Below are 22,473 nucleotides of genomic sequence, written 5' to 3' on the forward strand. Positions count from 1 at the left end.
TACTAAGTGTGCACCACTATCGGCAATTGCTTTTAAAAGTACTGACTATTCAATCCTTATGCCTTCCTCTCCTTCCCTCCCATTTAGGAAATATGTAAACTTTGCACTCTACAATACAAAAAAGATATATTTCACTTTGGCTTCTTTCCACATTTATTTCTTTTAGCTTCTAAGGAAGATAAATTTGGTGCATGTCAACTTGTCTTTGCTGTTCCAGAAGGTAAAAGCTCATTTAACTTGTAAAATCTGAAAACTAGTAGTTAAAGTAGTTGCTTCTTTTCAAGTGTTTTCCTTTGACGGCATTTTTAGACTAGTTTATCCATTTAAAAAACAAAACAAAAACAAAACACAAGTATGCAATTAATGAATCAATGGCATTTCTGGCAAAAGGATTAATTTTTTTCCTCCAAAAGAGATCATCAGTTAGGAAACTGTAAACAGTTGGGAAGTCTTCACTAACATACAGTTAAGTACAAAGACAGGGGGCAGTAACAGAGTATGTTTTCTCTTATTTATGGAAAAACTTCAGTCCTGCACTATTTATCATTTAACATAAGCATGCTATTTTTTCCCTGCTGTTAAAGCAGAAAATCAGAAACTTTGCCTCTGACAAAACCTTAAGTGAAAGCAAGTTTCAGAGTATTCTAAGATAGAAAATATAATCTGCAAGAAACACATAGCAAACCATTTGAAAAAAAACCAACTACAGCATCATTCTCTTCTCATAAGAAAGTAAATTAGAAACAAAAAAACAAGTCTACAGAGGCATAAAGTGATTCTTATGAATACTTTCTTTGCAGATGAATGGAAACATAATTCCAGAAAGAAACAGAAAGAAGAATGCATGACAGAACTCACAGCTGGAGAAGTAGTCCACATTTACTGTTGCAAAATTGTTGAAGGACAAAAATAAACAAAATTTTAAAGTGTTTACATCTCTTTCTCTTTGATCTTCTTTCCTCCAAATATAATGAATTTTGCTAAGTGCCTGTACACGTGACAGAGCAGCACAACCAAAAGTAAAAGCAATCCTCGAGACTATTCCCAGATCACAAAACATTCTGTGGCTCAATAAATCATAATAATTTAGTTTTGTTGGCAAATGAAAACTTAACCTGATTCTGTGATTAAAACATATTCCTACCTCAGGATCATCATCATCAAAATCATGGTAAGTGGAATGATCAGGATTATTCATTTTATCCAAAAGTTCAATAGCAAGACTTCGATTTAACGGTTGGGTAACAAAAGGATGCTGAAAGACAGAAGGAAAAACACATTAAAATTCCAACCACTCATATTAAGCTTATTCTAATAACTTAAAAATCCCATACATGAATTTATACCTGTAGTAGCTTTTCAGCTGTAGGTCTTTTTTTAGGATTTTTTGTAAGTGCCATTTTCACAAAATGATGGAAACTATTGGACCTGTAAAACGAAGCGGTAAACTTTAGAATCAATTGCTCGGTGAAATACATGATCATTATCTACTGAAACAGAAAAGTACTTACCATTTCATTTTGTCCTTTAATTTAGGAGGCTGGAAGTTGCTTTTTGTCATTAGAAAAAGCGCTCTGGAAAAAACCAACAGTATTTCTGTGGCTTACATTGCAAAACATACACAAGATGAATTATTAAATACATTATTTAGTTGGCAGGAAGAAGTCCATCAGTTTAAGAGATGCTACCTCAACAACACTACACATTTATGCACCAAAAAGAGTTGCTACAATTTCTATCACGTACATTCAGAACTTACAACCCAGTATCTTTGCAGCATCCCCAAAGACCATAAGCACACATAGCCACCACTCCAAACAGATTATTTTCAAAGCTGTATTTACACACGAAGCTTTAACTCCTTACTAACCTCATTGGATGTAGGTCAAACATTGGAGGCTGAAGTTCAGCAAGCTCTATAGCAGTTATTCCAACTGCCCACAGATCACAGAGTTGGTTATAGCCACCTTTTCTTTCTACTGCAGCAACTTCTGGTGCCATCCTAAAGAGTAAAAGACATTTTTAGATAAACTTTGCACCACAAATCAAACGTTGTTCTGTATGCAGCAGTTCACTACTCTTTTCCTTAAAGCTCTCAATCTGTGAGCTAACAGCATATACATTTATATGCATGGATATATATATGTATGTGTAAAAAGTTATGTAATGTATACATGAAGTTTTCCTCAGTCATCTTCTAGTAACTAATAGGCAGTTTCCAAAACAGCTATTTAGCAGTAACTGGACAAAACCAATCTCTCTCTGACTTTTTTTTTTGCAGGCACACAGCAAACTACCACTCAACAACCAAAGAGCCTAAGGTATAATTATTCAACTACAGTAAAATCCAAATAATATCCAAATATACACATTGCCCCGGAAAGTGATCAACTGACAGTGAAGAGAAGAAGTCTAACAACAACAACAAAAAAGTAACAAAATGACAGCAAAATGGCCTCAAGTTGTGCGAGGGGAAGTTTAGACTGGATATTGGAAAAAGTTTCTTTACTGAAAGGGTTGTCAGGCATTGGAACAGTTTGCCCAGGGAAGTGCTTGAGTCACCATCCCTGGAGGTATTCAAAAAGTGTGTGACAAGGCACTTCAGGACATGGTTTAGTGGGCAAGGTTGATGGTTGGACTCTATGACCTTAAAGGTCTTTACGACCCTAAATTATTCTATGATTGTATCCTGAGAACATGAGACCTGAAGACTCATTGTCACCTCTGCACAGAACACTCCTTGTTTGTAGTCTGCCTTACTGCAATGTCAGAAGGCCTCATGTAAGTTAACAAAGTAGTTTCACATCCTCAGGTGGCAAAAATTAACAAACATAACTGACACATAAATAGGAATACCTAAAGAAAATTATTTACTAGGCGTTGCCACGTTTTGAATGGATTTGAATTTTGAATGGAAAGTGAATTATGGATTTGATTGTCCTACATAGTCATATCAGATGGCAAAGTTTAAAAAAAAATATTTTTTTTTAGCTTTTAATTTTATTAGTCCAGATCACCCAAAAATTAGCAGTGGAACTGGAGACGTAACTCAATATAGGTAAGACAGATTAATGTCACTTAATAAGTGCTCCAATAAAGCAGCAGACAACATCTCAAATGATGCATTATTTAAACAGTGACATCCTTATCCGTAGATCTGAAAATATCCCCAGGTTTGGTGATACAACTTATTCCAAGCCTCCATAGCTAAACTACATTTACATAAATTTCTTTGAGAGTTCATAAAAAAACCCCAATCACTCTAAATCAAAAAGGAGGGAGTTAGTAAGGTAGAGGGGGAACATGGGATAACTTTAGAAGGACATGGAGGAGGAGCACAAGGGTAAACAGCAGGGTTACTAGAACTAAAGACACTGCACAGCAGTTTTGCCCTTCATTTCTCTCTCCCATCCAAGCACCATAGCCTTACCTGCCCAGACATCTCTAATGATCGCTAAAACTTTCACACTGCCTGTTTCCAACTAAATTTTTTTCTCTACAATCTCAACAATTTTGCTTCCTTGCTTCTCCTTTCAAATCTCTGAGAAGCTCTGCAAAGAAAACCTGGTGCTTTTCATCAGCATTTAACCTATGTAATGCTTTCAAAGTTATTGTTTAAGGTTATGACATGTCATTTGAGAAGCGTGGCAAAATTTGGAAGTTTACACAGTGATACAGGCTAGTACTAAAGTCACCTAGACGTCTTAGGAAAGAGAGACACAAACCAATTACACAATCATGACTGATGGGTGTTTGTGTTATTCTGAAAGGGAAGTGAATCCATGCTTTGGCATGACTTACATTGCAGAAGAATGCTAAAAATGCTATTTCAGGACTGAATACTTGGATGTAGGATTTTTCTCATTGTATACATTTTTATCTTGTACCTACTATGCTGTCAGACAACAGAATTTTGAATATCTTTCTGGGAAATGCACAACAAACATGCTATTTTACAGCAAAGAATGTGTGCCATTTACTTCAAGGCAAAAAGGGAACAACCACTTCCAGTACAGAGAGGAGAAAATAAAATGCTGAACTTCAGAAAAGATAAATTATGTAAACTAGGTTACTGAGGGAAGAATAAAGTTGCAGTACAAATAGAAAAGAAATGTACTTTTAAATTCAATCAGTTTAGGCAAATAAGGGGGGCGGTCGAGAAACTGGCTTAGAGGAAACATTTCACAAGTGGCAAAAGAATCTGTGGAGACAAACAAATGAAACTCATTATCAGCTTAAGAGTTGCAGAAAAGCAGTATCTAGGGTGGAGGGGAAGAAACAAAACACCAAAATGGAAAATCAGGGAACAAAAAAAATTTAAGATCAGCATTAAAAACAAGCAAAATTGTTTATAGTTTTGAAGTTTGATTAAATTGAGATATATTAGTCAACAGTGATAGCAGCACACAGCCAGCCTTTCAATTTTTCAGAGCATTACAGCACTTTCTCTGATACTCAGTAAATTCAGGATTTAGCGTAAGTAATACAGATACGATCACTAGAAAGTTTGACACAGCTTTTAGTGATTAGTCTACCCAGAAAGTGATGTAGTATGCTTTTATCACAATTTTTCAACAGTATTATATATACGTTACTATTATATTAGTGGCCAAGTAAAACACGGTTACCAATACGGGGTGCCAATGAATGACTTCCTTTTGGCAATTGTAGCTGTAATCTGTGCAGATACTCCAAAATCAGCTATTAAAAAAAAAGTAAAACCAAAACAACAGTTAATAACTGATTTGATGTAAATGTTAATGAACATAAGTTCGGTTTCCCACTGTAAGAGTTCCTTAAATATATTGGAAATATCTAACAAAAAATAAACAACAAAAGCAAATAATGGAAACTTGGTGTATCTCAGGTACCATCAGTCAGCTCCTCTCAGTCAGCTGCGAAATATGCAGACTGCACACAAACATGACCCTTATCAACACAAGAAAGAACAGGCTAGCACGGAAGCCCTAACAGTTACGTGCAGTGTTTTAATATGATAAAAGACATCATTTAGTATTATCCAAGAGATTCTTTCAGGTAATATTTCAAGGCACATTTCACACTTAAGCACTCTGGATGGTACATTTTATTAAAATTTTATAAAAACCCGTGATTTGGTTTTTACCTCCCCCTTACAACATCAGAAAGTCTTTTACTTCAGTGTTCCAAAACTACTCCAGTTACTCCTCAGACGCTAACTGGATGGTGCAGTTAGATACTAACCAGCAAGAGAAAAAGAATTCTGATATTCACTAATTCCTTACATGAACTATTACATCATTAAACAAAATACAGAAGACTGCTTCTTTGAGCACATAAAAATCTGTTAATAACTCTAAATTGTATTAACTCACCTAATTTTACATGTCCATTATCCGTTAAAAGGATGTTTGCTCCCTTAAAAGAAAAGTAAGCATACTTGAATTAAAACATGCAGATTCCTCCAATACCATATTTAAAAAAAAAAGTAAGATCTTACAGCAAACTAGGGGCCAAAGACAAACCAAGGATTGTGTGTTCAAGAAATCTGCAGCCTTACCAAGGAAATGTTTGTGAAATTAGCAAGTTGCCATTCTGTTATATAAAGAAACTTGGATATAGAGGGTTCTCCTTAATTTTTAGTTTAGTACTCTTTTAGCCTATGGTACTACAGAGTTCCATTGTACACAAAACCCCTCTCAAAAAGCAGAATATGATTATTTGGCTATGCTGATGAATTCTTACTTATTTACACTGACTGAAAGGAAATAGGAACTCTAAAGGTCAAAGCGGAAGTTATTTGATTTTCTTTTCATATGTAAGAGCTGGCTTTGTCTTGAGAACCATGATAATTATAACTATAGCCTTAAGGACCTGCCTTAATATTCAAGTGTTTAGCAAAACTATTTCCGTACTTATGCAACAAAGATTCTGTTAGTGCTATATTTGAAGAGTTCGCTGTTGTGTGGCTATATGTACCACTCACTTCAGTTCAATAATCAAAACTAACCTGAAGCGGTAGTTGGTACCATAAAATTACAACATAAAAGGACTGAGAACAAACCTGATTTGAAGTCTGAAATCAGGTACAGTTTGAGTTGAGCGAAGGCTGGAGCTGGCTCAACACATCTCCAAATGTCAGCACTGCCCATAAACTAGATGGAATTGCAGCACAGATCAGCCTCCAAAAAACTATGTTTTTACAGATTATGGCTTTTCACAGAGAAGGAAAAGTCAGGCCTGCAGTAGAATGCAGCTTACTTTGGCAAATGTCACACAAGTATCATTAATGAGCGTTATAAACAGAACTTGGTAAATAGTGTGACAGTCCGGTTAACATGCTCTTGCTCACCTTTCAAGACTAACAGGATAGATACTCTAAATATGTAACTTAACTACTGAGGGAAACAACCATAATTCAACAGTCAGGAGATCTGCAGATGAAGATAGTATTTTTCCATGCTCATGTGAACAGCATTTTTTTAAAAAAAAATTCTCAACGTAAGCACTGTAAGCATTTTTTATCAGCACAGTTCTGTTTAGAAACAGGTTATCTATGCACTGTATCGTTAAAAGCATCATTTTGCATTCTATAAAGTATAATGAAAAAAGTTTAATTTTTGTATCCAAAGTAACCTTTCATTCAGAAATTATTTTTATGATTGCTCAAACCCAAATATCCTTCTGCAGTCAATGAGAACAACTTGGAATCAGGCTGCATTAAGGCATCTACCGTTGAAGCTACTATGGACACTGTATCCCTAGTCTGAAAAAAAACAAATCAACCAAACAAAACCAACACCCCACACAACACAAAGGAATATGATAATTTACTGTCAGATTTCCAGGAGAAAGCCTGCCAAATTTAAGCTGCACTCTGAGCAAGAGTTTGGAAACACAAACAGTAACAAGTAAAACTCCAGCAACAAAAAGTCAACAGGAAGCACCAGAAATAAAGTGTAACAGAGAATTTAATCTGAACAAGCCACCTTTGATACAGCTTTGTTGAGATGAAGGTTTGAGTAAGTCTGTTACAAGCCTGACTTGCAGTGCCCTCTCCAATTTCAGCATGCAAGGGAGGGGACAGAAGTAGTCTCCAAGAACCACACAGAACAGCAGCCACTGCCCTGCATCTGCTCACCAAGAAAAGAAGCCAAAGCAACAGCTCTGCTCGCTAGCTGGTTCAAAGAGAAGGGTATGTCAAGCTTCTTGGAAAGGTGTGCTCCCGACACTAACTGATGCCCAAATTTTACAGTGCTGGTCTAAATAAGTAGTATGTTGAGCTCCAATTAAAAGAACAAACTATTTCCATGCATGCATTTTAAAGAAAGATTTTCTTTTTCTTCCCTATGCAGAAAATTTTATTCTAATAGATAGAAAATCCTACATATTTAAAAATATCCCCCAAATTGATACATAACAGTAAAGACCCACCAGAGGTAATGTAGTCCATTTGAAAAACACCAAAATTCCCTTCAGTTTTTACTTACCTTGATATCTCTGTGCATTTTTCCTTTACTGTGAAGATAATATAGTCCCTGCATAAAATATTTGGATAATAATTTAGTCCAATATTTTTCATTTTATATACATTTCTTTCTTAATTACCAGACATACTTAGGATCCAATTCAATCACCTCAATGACTCACTGACTGAAGAACATTCTCGTATTTCAGTGTATCCAAACTGCATTTGCAAATTCAATACATGTAGTAGCATAGTATCTAAAACACAGGATAGATGGAAAGAATACCAGTCATCACAACTCTTTTAAGAAAAGCACTCCCTGATGAAGTTTTCCTCTGGAGGTGGTAACTGTCACCTTTTTAGACCAAGTTAATTACTTTTAAATTGCCTGACAGTCTTCTATTCAGCAGTCAGATTACTGGATACCTAGTGCAGTTATCCCCTATATCGTTACACACTTCAGTTAAGTCTAGAAGCATGCTAGCAGGCAGCATTTCAGGTCTAACACAGGAGTTCAACTCTAATTCACGGATTTCTGCAGAAGCATTAGGCTGTCCTTCTGGGTCGTGATGACAGTACCAAAACGTTTTAGGACTCAACTTGAGTTAGAAACTTTAAGTTTAAATTCTGGAAGAATTCTATGAAACCAAATCCCTGTGTGACAAATCACAGAGCACAACACTTTTGACACTCCAGGCTCATCTCTCAAATTCTCTTCCAGGGGTAAAACGACATAAACATCTTCCTCACTCTGCAGTCATGAACCTCCATAAAGACTACGTATTCATGTGATCCATGTCAAGATAGAATTTTTTTTTTTCCCCCAGCTCATGCAAGAGCTATTGATTGCAAAAATCAATTAGGATTGTTTTCAATTAGCAGCATTTTCATGAATGGTCCTAAATATACTAACAGGAAAAAATGAGGAAACAATTACTTAGGTGACTTGGTACTTGAGAGTTGCAAGTGAACGACATAGTACAGATAGACAACAATGCCACTGAAGATACAGTTTTGGGCTATTTTTTTGTCAGTTCATGAAAATCCAAATGCAATGTAGCTGAAGTGCTAATCAGTTACAAAATTCAACTCCTTAAATAAACTAAAAAAGAAAAAAACGCACTCACAGATGTTTTAAGCTGTTTCTCTGGGGGAAATGACTAACAATACCCAGTTGGTCCAATCGTTTTTCAGAGTCATCACTGCAGGCATACATGCAGACCACAAAATTGGACTTGATTTGCTTTTGGGACAGAGCATCTATCTGACGATTGCAACAACTGGCATTATCTAAAAGAGTCCCATGTACACTCCTAGCCTTTAAATCTCTGAATGCTATTGGCACAGAAAGCCCAACAACTCACTCCTTACCACTGCTGTGGAAGAATTTGAGGTGACCATTTTCAAAACTGAATGCCTCGAGGCAGGTACTTTAAAGGCCATATTTAAAGGACCTATATTTTCAGAATCAGTCTCACTGATTCCAACCAGAACTGATAGTAAGTATTTTTTGAAAACAGACCATTTAATGGGCTTCTAAATATGGAGATCAAACACTAACTTTAGGCATTCAAGTGAAACTCCAGATTCATGAAAACTGATGGCAAAATTGACATTGGGTAAATTACTTTTATGGATGGACAGATGGCCTATATTCTCAGACTTCTTATTAGGAAAAGCAACTGCAGCATTGTAAGTTACAACAAGATATCAGAAACTATATACATTATATTTGGTCAGAGTGTTATAAGCATGTATTTACAGACAACTTTAAAATATTCAAAAATGGGTCCATGGCATAACACTTAGAAAATACATACAAAGCAGCAAGTTTCCTTCTCACAAGCAATTTACATACATTAACCAGGAAAACTTCCCACACGATAAATAATGATATCATAAATTCCATTCTCAACTATTGAAACACACCTCCATACTCTGAGGAGATTATGGATTGGATGGATGGACTATTCAGTGGATAAGGAATTGGCTGGATAGTTGTATACAGAGAGTAGTGGTCAATGGCCCAATGTCCACATAGAGATCAGTGACAAGTGGTGACACTCAAGGGTCCGTATTGGGACCAGTACTGTTTAATATTTTTATCAATGATATAAGACAGTGGGATCGAGTGCACCCTCAGCAAATCTGCAGATGACACCAAGACGAGTGGTGCAGTTGACACACCTCAGGGAAGGGATGCCATCCAGAGGGACCTGGACAAGCTCGAGAAGCAGGCCCATGTGAACCTCAATGAGGTTCAACAAGGCCAAGTGCAAGGTCCTGCACCTGGATCGGAGCAACCCCTGGTATCGATACAGGCTGGGGGATGAAGGGGTTGAGAGCAGCCCTGCTGAGAAGGACTTGGGGGCATGGGTGGATGAAAAGCTGGACATGAGCCGGCAATATGCACTCACAGCCCAGAAAGCCAACCGTATCCTGGGCTGCATCAAAAGAAGTGTGGCCAGCAAGTCCAGGGAGGTGATTCTGCCCCTCTGCTCCACTCTGGTGAGACCCTACCTGCAGTACTGTGTCCAGCTCTGGAGTCCTCAGCACAGGAAAGGCATGGACCTGTTGGAGCGGGTCCAGAGGAGGGACACAAAAATGATCAGAGGGCTGGAACACCTCTCCTGTGAGGAAAGGCTGAGAGTTGGGGTTGTTCAGCCTGGAGAAGAGAAGGCTCCGGGGAGACCTTATTGCTGCCTTTCAATACTTAAAGGGGGCTTGTAAGAAAGATGGGGACAGACTTTTTAGTAGGGCCTGCAGTGATAGGACAGGGGGTAATGGTCTTAAAGCAAAAAAGGGTAGATTCAGACTAGACACAAGGAAGAAATCTTACAATGAGGGTAGTGATGCACCGGCCCAGGTTGCCCAGAGAGGTGGTAGATGCCCCATCCCTGAAAACGTTCAAGGTCAGGTTGGACGTGACTCTGAGCAAATTGATCTAGGTGAAGATGTCCCTACTCATGGCGGGGCGGGAGGGGGGGGGGGGGGTTTGGACTAGATGACCTGTAAAGATCCCTTCCAACCCAAACCATTCTATGATTCTGTAAGAAAAAAAGGGTTTAAAGGTTCAAAACCCAAAACACTCATAGCTGCCACGTAAGACTTCACTGTAAGGAAAAAAAAGCCATGTCATAGAAGTCAGCAAACTCTGGCATAGCATAGGGAGATGGTAAATGGCATGCCAGGGAGCCAGCTCAGGGACAGAGCTATCTTGAGAGAGTGTTTAAGAACGGCAGCAGCTCTAAACTGATGGCATTCAACACATTTGCATTCACTAGAAGCCAAGAACTGCGCTCTCACATGGAACCAAGACAGCCACCAAAAAAAGCTGTTTCTGATTAAGTTTTACTGGTGAACTGAACCTTTAATTTAGGAAAGAAAAATGAAAGCTAGCATGCCCATGAGGAGAGGCTGGTGACCTTAATTTGAACATCTCAAGTACACAGGCAATTTTTTTTTTTTCTTATTGGCACAGATCAACTATTGGATATGCAAAACTGAGTCCTTAAATTTTCCTTCAAACTTGCAATAACTAATTTATACCACAAATACGGATTAATAAATATGCTGCTTTCCCCCTTTAAAAACAAAAATAGAATTAACAGCAGAAAGATGATGACAGTTTTCTTCAAATGATCCAGCATAATTTGAGGTTATGCAATTATACAAATTAGTGCTAGGCTATAATACAGGACCTCCTCAGAGGTCTGAGAAAAATGCTAAGCCATCCAAACACTGTACTTCCATGGCATCACACATATTTGTAGCTTTTAATGTAGAAGTATTAAAAGCTAAAAATAAAAGTCAACCACAAGAACCTGTAAACACACTACCTGTAGTGTTTCTCTGCTAACATAGGCAATCTGCTGTTCTGAAAGTGGTCCAGTCACTGAAATAGAAGGGAAAAAAAATTTTCTCAAAATCAGGTAAGGTACTGCCCATTCCAAACCCATACCTCAATCACTTCCATTCACACTGATAGGATCTTACACTAGAAGCCTCAAAGTAAATGTGTAAGTAAACTTTCCCCCCAGACTGAGCATCCCAAAGACCAACAAATATTTTCTTAAACTCAAAGATGTCTCGTCCCATTGGAATGGAAACTACTAACTCCTTCCACATATGAATCTCAAAGTAATTAAGAGGAAAAAGAAACAGAAGCAGTGATTTAAGCACAACTCTTTCCCCTGCACAAACCCATTGTGTCCTTTTATGCAGGGCTGGACTTCCAGCCCAATGACTCAGGGCTGCAGTAAACTCTGCCCAGTCCCCGTTGAGCCCTAGGAAGTTCCTTCTATCCTCTGCGAACTACTCTCTCCTTCCGTCCTTCCCACTGCCACGCAACCTGCTCTCTCTTGCCTGCAGCCATGTGACCCGCTCTCTGCAGCTTCTCAAGCCTTTTCTGCATGAGCTACCAGCACTGTTGCTCCTGGGCCTGCCACACCATGCACCTTCTTAAACTCCCTCTGAGCAGTCTCAGCAGCTTCCTGCAGGGTTACACTTCATTCAAATCTCTTAAAGGAAAACAATTAAATTCTTAACAAATACATAAACCAAACACTGAACAGCAAGCAATGAATGGCCTGTGACTTGTCCCCCGTCACTGGACTTTGATCCTGAAATTAAAGGGTTTTAAGACCAGGAAATGCAGTCCTCACTGCAAGCTTCTCAGGTTTTGCAGAGAAAACAAATAGAAAAGTTGGATGGGGTTTCTCGAAGGAAACTGAAGGAGTAGGGAGTTAAAAATGAAACAAGATTTAAGCACCTAAATGCTCAGCTTCTACAAAACCCACAACCATAATATAAATTAGTATCATGCAACATCTAGTTTCAAAACAGGTCTAGATCCATCTTCCCTTTTCTGAAAGAAAAGCTCCAAACCCACATAAAACAAAATATATTAGCAGCCAGAGTATGTAGTTCTAGGCACGTATGTTTATTTTGAGAAATTTAATTCTGATTAATTTAACTTAAAATTACAGATGCCTATAGTTCAATTGGAATAAGTCTCTTTGGAATGTAATTAAAATCAGAAAAGAACCTTCCACTCTAACTACCAGCAGAGAAGCCAAAAATCAGCTGCAACAGGAAACCACTCCTGTACGACATCTGTTCAGGCATTTATGTGGCATGAGCTCATTTCCTACTCTACAGGTGTTCCACATAACAAAACCTATTAGACACAATGCTTTTATCAAAACTAGCAAAGATGTAAAGGATCAACAAGGCCATACTCAATGACTATGTCATGAGCATGGTGTGAACTTGTGAATTGGTGCCTTGTTTTAATTGCACCCAAGTTAAACATTAAAAGGTATACAAGCTGTTTACGCACAAGAGAAGGATGTGAAGATCCCAACATGTACAATCTTCACAATTTAGAATATGGACGGATTTCCTGTCTGAAAAACATCACCTGAGAACCACAGAGCCGTTACTCACTTGTAGCATACTCCCTTCCTAAGCAAGTCTTAATTCCAGGGCAGTAAAATCCCTCAAAACTGATTTTATCTCTTGAAAACCAGCAAGCAGTTGACTGATCCTCTCAATGCAATAGATTCACACACGCCCCTTGTTTCTTTGATCACTCATTGCACCTAAGCCTAAAGCAAATATATAGGCCACCTTTGCTTTTCACATGCCATGCATCCAGCATTTAAAAATACCCACAAAACACACCTCTCATGGCACTACTGCTACAGAAACATAGAAAAGATCGCTGTTTACAAAGGACAAGAGCATGCACGCTAATCAATCCACTTACCTAGGTATCTGTAGGCAGTGGTATAGATTATACCAGAGTAAAGTTCAAAAGCTCAAAACCAAAATGACTATGAAGTAAGACATCACATCAGAATATTTTTTTTTTTAATTTTTACAATACAATATTGTCCAGTTTTACAGCCTTTGAGAAGCAGTGATGGGTATATGAGATACTGAAGGAAGGAAATAACTTCTGCTGCTCAAAAAAAATCCCCACTATAGCTGATTTTGTTTAAAAAACCCCAAACCCAACCCCAACCAATTATGTAAATACATAAGCTAAAATTGACCTTCAGTGGATTATTACGTATATGAAATTCAGGATTCCTCCTCTCTGATTCCAAAACACTGTAATCATCTCCATTTTTGAAAATAAGCTTTACTTAGATTTTAAGGAATCTTGACATACAGTCCTGACATACCATGATAAATATCCTGTAGAGAGCCACCTCCACAAAACTCCATGCAAATCCATAGCTTGTCTCGTCTAAAAAGTGAACAAAACCATTCATTAGCTGTCAGATTTGAAAACAGCATCTGTAAAAGATGAGCCAGAGGACCCAAACATTATAAAGCACAACACAACAAGCTCCGTATTATGAAAAGTACAAGTCAAATAATGAATATGATTCAATCTTTGTGATACTTCACTGTCAAAATACTAACTAATGAAATACCCCAAATATTCCAGGGTTTATTGGAGCAACAGAAACAGTATTAGTGAAATGTTCACACTGATATTTGTTGAATTTTTACTGAGAATAGAGAGAAAACAAATGTGGGTTCTTATTTCATCCTCATTTTCACTTCTCCACTTTTTTCAGAGCAGAGGAATTAACACACACACACACAAAAACCAAACAAAAAGCCCTAGGGAGATCTCTCAGCTCAATTTCTTTTACAACAAATAGAGTGCAACTCTAGCACTTGAGTCAAAGCAAGGCAGAGTGGAGCCCATGGTGTGGGTAAGTGCCTTCTCAGATGAAGTCTTTTCCCTCAAAAATACCTATACATATCTTTGGTGGCAGCAGTCAGAACGAAGTTCTTTAGGTTCCTCTTACCGAGGGGAATCAATTCAGTTTGACTTGCTATACCTCCATAAAAGGTGCTTTCTAAGAATAGACAATGGGCTGAAGGATTCAAAGGTATCTTCTATTACAGACACTAAATTCTATTTTCACTTATTAATTTTCACTGCTAAGACAGATGTATTGCATGTGGCCGCAGAAAGGCATTTTGGAGAGCAGAAAATCTGGGACGTGCCTAGTCATTCCTGGCCATCAAAACACACAGGACAGAAAAATCATATACAACCACCTTTGGGCAGAGTGGGACACAGGACAACCAAAGGGAAGACTGGCGATTGTTCTGCAGCTTGCCCATGACCCCTGGTCTTGGGTTTCTTGCATTCATAAGGCTCTGTTAGAATAGCTGAGACACTCCTGTGGGAAATGCCAACATTCATGGAAGTGTTTTGCAAGGCAATGCTGTAAATGCTGAGCTTATCCCCTGAGCTGCAAACTGCAAGTACTTCTCACCAGCAGGTAACAGCTAGTACAGCTGCTGTTCCAAGGAAGAACTGTCTTTCTTGGATCTCCTCCCCTTTTATGTCCATAGTCCACATGGTCCTCAAAGCTACACCCCACCTGCTTCCTCTCGTGGTGGGAAAGGTATTGTTCAGGCATTACAGGGGTTTTAAGCAACAGAAGTCCCTGGCTGTTAACTCCATACACTTCTAGGGGTTAATTAAAGCACTGCTTGAAATAATATGAAGGCTTTCCACTGAAAGAACTGATCAGACACAGAAGCAATGTGAGTGCCTGTGAAAGAAAACAGAATTAGCAATGACAACAGGGGAACATGAGTGAGAAAGAAGCACTGAAGAGATAGACATCTGTAAGTCCCTTGTTTATTCCCCACAATAATGCAGGACTCACACTTTTGGGGGCACTGGGCTCATGAAAGCCACTCTTTCCCATGTGGCTGCATCCTGTTTGATGCCAAGAGCAGCAGCAGCGTGGAAGTGGGAAAAAGCCAGGACAACCCCAGCAGCCTTAGGACAGCAGCAGAGAGCACTCACAAAGTAAGAGACATGAAGTAGATAAGTGCTGTAAATTCACACCTTCACTTAGTGGGCATTAACTTCCCAGTGTGGAAAAGCCCTACAGAAAAGGAAAAAAACATAAGAGGACCAAAAGAGATCACATTTCTAATTCACTATCTAGCCTTTTATTACTGTGCCCGAGTGCTTTGACACAGATGAAGATCCACGTAATCAACAGTAACAGTGTACACAATTGTCCACGTCTGCAGAGAATATGGCAAGCACAGCAAACAGAACAGGATCAACAGTACCATTTAGTGTCTGTAACTTATACCGAGGCTAACAGCAAGGCAGAAGTTCGACTGCCTGAAAAATCCATACATAAACAGAAGAAAAGCACGGGTAACAGTATGCTGATAAGTGCCAAGTATAGGATGATGGTATTTTCCTTACCGTTCTTAGCAGTTAAAAGTACTTGGAAAATAAAAGGTCAGACAAAGAGAGGCCTCAAAGATAGCCATTCGATTGGCCAGACAAAAGAGAAACACTACACCAAAGAAAGGGGAGGAGACCAAACAAGAGCACAAGAAAAGTGCCAAAATATATATTTGCCAAAATTTCATTCTGTGTCTACAAAAGGTATATTTTGATACCCTGAGACGAGAGGAAAACTGTTTTAAAAAAAAAAACAAACAAGAAAAAGCACTCCCAGCCTGAATACAGCATCATGAGAAGAGGCACCATTTCAATAAAAAAATTTTAAAGAAAGTTGAATGCCACAATATTTGCTTACAGTCTGTTTTCACATGAAATCTTAAAGTCATCTGAAACAGCTTTTTATTAGTTATACTAAGCAATCTGTTCCCACTATGACTAGTTAAAAGAAGCAGCTGGAAGACAACTGGGATACATTTGTCAGTGCTTCTACAATGCAAATAATCTCACCTCCAGAAACAAACACAAATGGAACCTTCACATTCTGGTCAGAAGTTCATATGTTAGAAAAACAGCTTGGGGTAATTTCAACAACACTGCAGAGCCCCAGCCCTCCCCTCTGCAACTCCTCACTTCTTTCTTCTAAATTTGTCTTCTGAAAAGGTTTATAACAATGACTTTCAGGTTTGCACAGCACACCAGACAATGTCACACATCAAGAAAAACGTCGACAACTTCCTTCCCAGTACTGCAGACAGGTACAAATAAAGTCATCACGTGCAGTGGAGGACATCTTAACATACAAAAAGGTGCTCTCTTCCCAAACAGAGGCAGGCTTTGAGGTTGGCAGGAAGACTAAGGAGGTGCAATAGAAGGGTGGGACACTACGTGGTCCCAGCCACACAACTTTCAGTATATGCAACATCTATTTAAGAAGCTTAGCCACCATAACACAGAGTTTCCAAATACTGCCTTTAGGAGATCACAAGATCCCTTGCCAACTTTACCACCTGACAATCTGTAATCAGCTGTCAAACAGACTAGTAACTCCACAATTCTCAAAAAATTTTAACATGACTTTGAGGTATGTAGCAGTATTAAGAATTGACTGTTCACGCACAAGAAAAAGCCTGCCAGTACTGCAAAGAATGGAATTAATGCACAGTTTAGGTTAACTTTCAAATTAACTGTAAAGATTCAAAACTGAAGTGCAGACAATCCTAGTTTGGAATACCAAGTCCCTACATGTACACATGCTCTATCTGTATACACACCCGCACAAACTTGTGCATAATGCAGCTCACAGACCAGCTCAGCATTAAAAAAAGCATTCAGGCTGCCAAGACAAGCACCTTTCAAGATATGGGATGCCAGAACAGCATGGCTCGTTGATTTTATCTTCAGGCTTTGATCCTTTCCTGCACACGTATACACGACAATGCAAGCAGTACACAATCACACACTCCCAGCCTCACGCAGTGTAGCATGCAGATGGTGTTCCATCTAATGGGCTAGTCAATGGCTTGCTTTCCTCTTTGTTCTCATACTTGCACAGTGCATTTCCACTTAATCTTATTCTGAAAATACATTTGCTCTTGGAAACTTCGTTCATGCTCCACACTAAACTATGTCTGTGAAGTACTAATATGACCAGCTTTTCCACTACAGACCTTTGAAATGACTATAAAGCAAACATAATTCAAAACACAGATTCCATTGACTTGAATCACATCTGTCAGCATGCAATACTTTCACTCATCAGACAAAAGCTAACAAGACACTCATACTGAGAAAGATGCAATGAACACCACCAGTGATAAAACATGGTTTCATTGAGGGTCCAGGGCTATTCAGGACACTGAATGGCAGGGAGAAGAAACTCCTCAGGACAGCATTAGTCAGCTGAGCTTCTGCATGAGACCTCTCCTTCTCCTCTAGCATTTATTGCCAGGACTTTCTCTCTTCCCCAACACCGCCTTCAAGTTCTGGCACACTCAACCTGTCCAATTTCAGTTTGCTCCAACTACACAGACATTCAGCATCAGCACCACAAAGCGCTCCACACTTGCTATTTCAATGTCCTGTCCCAGCTCACCCCAGAACAAAACAAGGTACAAGCAAGTCAGGGAGCACATGGTAGCTCTTCTGTAGCACTGCAAACATGCAGGGAACCAGATGCTGCTGGCTAGAAAAGAAACAGTAACTGGGATTTCCTAAGCTCTAGTTGATCTAGAAAGAAAGTAAAAGAAATGCAGTGTTTCAGAAGATAACTTGGTCAAATTGGAAAGGATTTTTAAAAGGAAAATAAGCCCTCCAAATACAAGAACCAAATTCTGTCACATATTCTTTCTCCAAAAGATGGTAATTTGTTGTTGAAAGCCTTTCATTGTACCAAGATTTTTTCAAGTGAAAATACCATCCATATCTTCCCACCCCCAATCCAAAAGCACTTGGTCTATATTGCTGAAAAGCTTTTGGCTGCAGCAGATAGCCATTATGGAAAATTTCAGCTGGAGTTGCTGATGTCTAGTACATGTATGAGTAACTCAACTTCGCATCTTCCCACTATGAATAGGGTCTAGCAAACTTCACAACACACAGAGCTACCATGTCCCACCTATATTGTCCCCAGGCAGACAGAACATACTTGAATACCTGAAAGGAACAAGAAGCCTCTGCTGTAAAGAGCATCATGACTTTTCAGAGCCTTTTAAAAGCTTTATTACATGGCTTGATATGCCTAAAATTATGATGTTGGGTTCACAAAAATCCAGCATTAAAAGGTCTAGTCCTTGAATATCAAGCAATTGCTATATCTAGCATAAAGCACTTGTCAGGATGTATTAAAAGGAATTATAATAGCAAATGTTATTAGAAATTAGCCATCAATTTTCTCAGAACTGAGACTTTGTATGGAGTACAAGTTCACTGTACTTGTAACAAGTAAGCATAATACCTTGCAAAAGGAATTACACAAAAGAGTAATTTACATATTTACATATGCTACATTAAGTGTCCTAAACAACTCTGAAGCTCAAGAGAGAAAAGCAAAGATAAAAGGGCTAAAATATCAACCATTTTTAGATTTCAAAACAAATCTAAAATACAAATCACCAGTGGGCTTTTTAACGGCCACATTGTCCTTAAAACTTAACATAGCACTACTACTGTTAAGCAAGGAAAAAAAAAAACCTTTTCCTCATTTCCCCATAAGATTCAATTTTGAGTTCTCAGACAATTTAACATGCCAACACCAGTTAAGTCAGTACATTTCTGAGAACTCTATCTGTATTATGCAATATTTATACTTCCCAAAGTTTTGCAAATTTAAGAGACATTTTACTGAAACAGATTTTAAAGATACTATATACACAGACTCTTTCTTCATACTTGTCATACTTCTGCTTAACTTTCCATTTACATATTAAATTCAAAGCTTGTAAGTGACAACTCATTTCCAAGGAAACTTGACTACATGGTCACTGAAAGTTTTTGCTAAGAAAACATTATTTATAGAGAGACACTGTAGTAAACAGAACAGACTTTAAGGTAAATGAAAAAAATAACATACAAGTGCATAATACGTATTTGGTAATTTAAGTTTTGCCTAAGTCACCTTATAGACCTGTCCTTTACAAGGAGATAGAGAGGCATTTTTAAGTGAGCAAAAGAAACAAACTGTACCTGAGATAGCTGCCAAAATAAGCAACAATGTTTGGATGTTTACAGTCTTTCATCATAATGATTTCCTGCTGCACAACAGCAAAATCTTCTCCTGAAAAGCATAAAAATGAATATTTTCATTGGCCTGGCTCATACTCACATCTCAACTAGACTTGAAGTACATGTTCATAAAATAAAAATTTTGAGTAATTAAAACTAATTATGTGCCAGTTTCACAGACATATAAAGCAGATGTAAATATTTATTAGCAAGGGCTTAGCAATAAGTAACTATATTCTTAAGAAGTTTCATTGTGGGCCAGATGGACCTCACATCTGCTATCTGACAGCTCTTATGATATTGGTCATAGCTCTTTCTAAAGTCTTTATCTTTCTGGAGACCCTGCTGTGTCCATCTGCATATGTCCTGCCAATAGCCCAGGTTCTTAAAAACACAACAAAACTTTGCTATTTTTGGCCACATAACCAACACCCATTAGATCATCTTCCTGAGAAAAAACATTCAATAGTACACCACTGCTGCAACTTTTCAGTAAACTCAGTAAGCATATAAATTTATGGACTGTGCCTAACGTATGTCCACAGAAAACACTAACATAGATGTGGCATTTATCCGAGTCTTACCATTTGGTACCTCGGTTGTCCCTGTCTTTCTACAAAACATTCTCAGCAGATGTGTACACTGAGAAAATCATGTATGCAACTGAAAACCCAACATTTCTGTTTTGGGGCTGTTGTGCAGGGGATTTGTGGGTAAGTTAAAGATGGAATGCAAGAAAGATACCAAATGTAAGAGAATGCCAGTAAAAGATATTTGACAGCCTTTTTAATTTTTTATTAAGAAATACATGTCAAACGCTCTTTTGCCGTTCAGTATCTTATACTGGGGGTCCTCTGAAATTTCATAAGTCATAAGGGCAAATTATAGCTAGTCTGGTATATTATTTCTAAAGTTCTTCTGAAGTTCGTTTAGTTACTATACACAGTTCATAAAAACCAACTCATTCTTACTAACCTCAAGGACTTCATAGGTGAAACAAGCCCTGAAGGCCTAAACCAACCATTTAACTTCATGACTAACTTAAGAGACTCTTTAAGCAAGTTCAAAAAACAGGAAAATTCAAAGTATGTCAAAATTCTCCTTTTAGTGTACTACTGTAGCACACTTCAGCATAACCCAAAAGAGCTTTTAAGCCAGAAGCCAAAGCTATTGTCTAAAAAGTTGAATATAGACACTAAGCTCATATTTATCAATTGCTGCAACTCAAAATCACTTCTCAAATATGGCTGTTAATAAATTTCAAATGTAACAACAAATTCCACCAGAACTGGCCAAGCTGTTACCGAAGAAAATGTTTTAAGTTTCTCCCAATACATCAACACACTGGTGACCTATCCATTTGGTTCTTTTTAACCAGAAAACCAATATTTTATTTAACTGATAGCAAATTTCAAACCACAAGCTGCAAGTTAACATCACAACAGACTGTCTACTATCCATGGTGTATTGCTGATGGCTTGCTATAACCTGGCTAGACCTTTAAACATACAAACCCTGAAACGCAAACAAGAAACTATTTTCATATATGGACAGGTATCTCCATGAAAGGACACAATTCCTCCAGTATTTGACCAGTGTTTTCATTGCATCCAAAATATTTAAGTAGCATGAGCTTTAGAGTAAGTGCCTAAACATTAACCATTATTCTTCACACTGTCACCAAATCTGCAAAACTTGCAAAGAAAGCCAATGCCATGGTTATGGAACACGGACACCGCCTGTCTGAAGCTGCATCAAGCCTCTACAGCAACTGGAATTGACAACTACAGAGAGAAAACTGAGCTTGCTGAGCAAACACAGGGTAGCTAAAGCGCATTCTCTGTACACCACTCAGGTATTTAAAGGCTGCCAAAAATATCTGATTTAACTGCAAGATGCCAGTTGTTATCCCCATCAGCACAGCATGAAGGCAAGTTACCCCAGCTGCAGTGCTTCCCATCTCAGATCACACACACAGCATGATTCTCCAAGTGCTACTCAGCACAACCCATACAACACATTTTTCAACCAAGTCACTTCATACTTTTGAAAGTGGTAGTCAGCTAAGTAAGAAGTTGTGTTATTTTAAAGGTTGACATCATCTGAGTCTTCTGAGTCCTATGGTTCTTTCCACACTACACAAGTCTCCTTCCCTGTTTTATCTTTGCCGTTCCAGAGGGAGACACAGCACAGCTGCTTGGCTTAGCTGGACTGGTAACCCACATCACGCACAGCCAAGTACTCCAGCAATGGGAACTGTCATAAAAAGCCAAAGCAGCAGAACTAGACAACGTAATCTGAGACCACAACTTTCAGTGTGAATAAAAGAAGTGTGATGAACACACACTTTTGGAACTACATAGTTAACATATTGTCCTAAATTTTTAAATGTGCATGCATTATATAAACACAGCATTTCTAATCGCTTCCAAAATTGTAAGAGGAAAAAAGGAAAGAAGCTAATAACTTCCTTCCCTTCTTACCCGCATAGACCTTAAGGATCAAACCAGGCAGTGGTTAAAATATCACACACCACCCCCACAACATTAAACCTTGAAATGGAACACCAACTGTTACAAGTTAATAAAAAAGTGTGGACATTTTACTTCCCAGATTACCATACTCTTGTTCAACAAGTCTAACCATATTAATAAAAGAGCATTTGCAGGCTGATAACCGATCTGTAAGGCATATGTACTTTGTAAAATCAGAACATAACTACAGTTCAAGCATAAATCTAGCATACAATGAAGTCCTAATCAAAGTCTCCAAGAAAATTTCAGGAAATGCACTCAATTTGTAGATACTAGCATTCACCTCTTTCACCCTTCCTTCTTTGTCTTTCTCCCTCGATGCTTTTTCCAGGTGAGGAGTTCTCTGCCTTGCTGTCTTCCTCATTCCTTTTGTACTATACAGGGGGTTTTATCACATGGGTTGAAAACATAGTACTTAGGACAAAACCCACAACTCTCACTGAAATTTCAGTCAGCTTCCCTTTAACTGTTCTCCAGTTATGTTTTTTTTTCCTGTCCCATCATGCTTGTCATGCTTGTTA

General features: G+C 38.3%; 1 protein-coding gene across 6 annotated transcripts in view; it reads right to left on the reverse strand.

The window, feature by feature from the left end:
* The window catches only part of MAP4K3 (mitogen-activated protein kinase kinase kinase kinase 3), an 86,085-nt gene that overhangs the window by 52,971 nt on the left and 10,641 nt on the right, over positions 1-22,473 (reverse strand). For all 6 annotated transcript variants that reach the window (XR_007508199.1, XM_049817848.1, XM_049817847.1 and 3 more), the window contains exons 3-12: positions 19,380-19,470; positions 13,639-13,703; positions 11,287-11,342; positions 7,470-7,517; positions 5,355-5,397; positions 4,629-4,701; positions 1,871-2,002; positions 1,512-1,574; positions 1,347-1,428; positions 1,145-1,255 (exon numbers count right to left, since the gene is read on the reverse strand). Coding sequence is in view for 5 of the 6 variants with exons in the window: in XM_049817848.1 (XP_049673805.1) it covers positions 1,145-1,255; positions 1,347-1,428; positions 1,512-1,574; positions 1,871-2,002; positions 4,629-4,701; positions 5,355-5,397; positions 7,470-7,517; positions 11,287-11,342; positions 13,639-13,703; positions 19,380-19,470 (764 nt within the window). In the remaining variant the exon portion in view is untranslated. The remainder of the gene's footprint in view (positions 1-1,144; positions 1,256-1,346; positions 1,429-1,511; positions 1,575-1,870; positions 2,003-4,628; positions 4,702-5,354; positions 5,398-7,469; positions 7,518-11,286; positions 11,343-13,638; positions 13,704-19,379; positions 19,471-22,473) is intronic.

Source organism: Accipiter gentilis, chromosome 15 (assembly GCF_929443795.1).
Source record: "Accipiter gentilis chromosome 15, bAccGen1.1, whole genome shotgun sequence".
Classification (NCBI taxonomy): Eukaryota; Metazoa; Chordata; class Aves; order Accipitriformes; family Accipitridae; genus Astur; species Astur gentilis.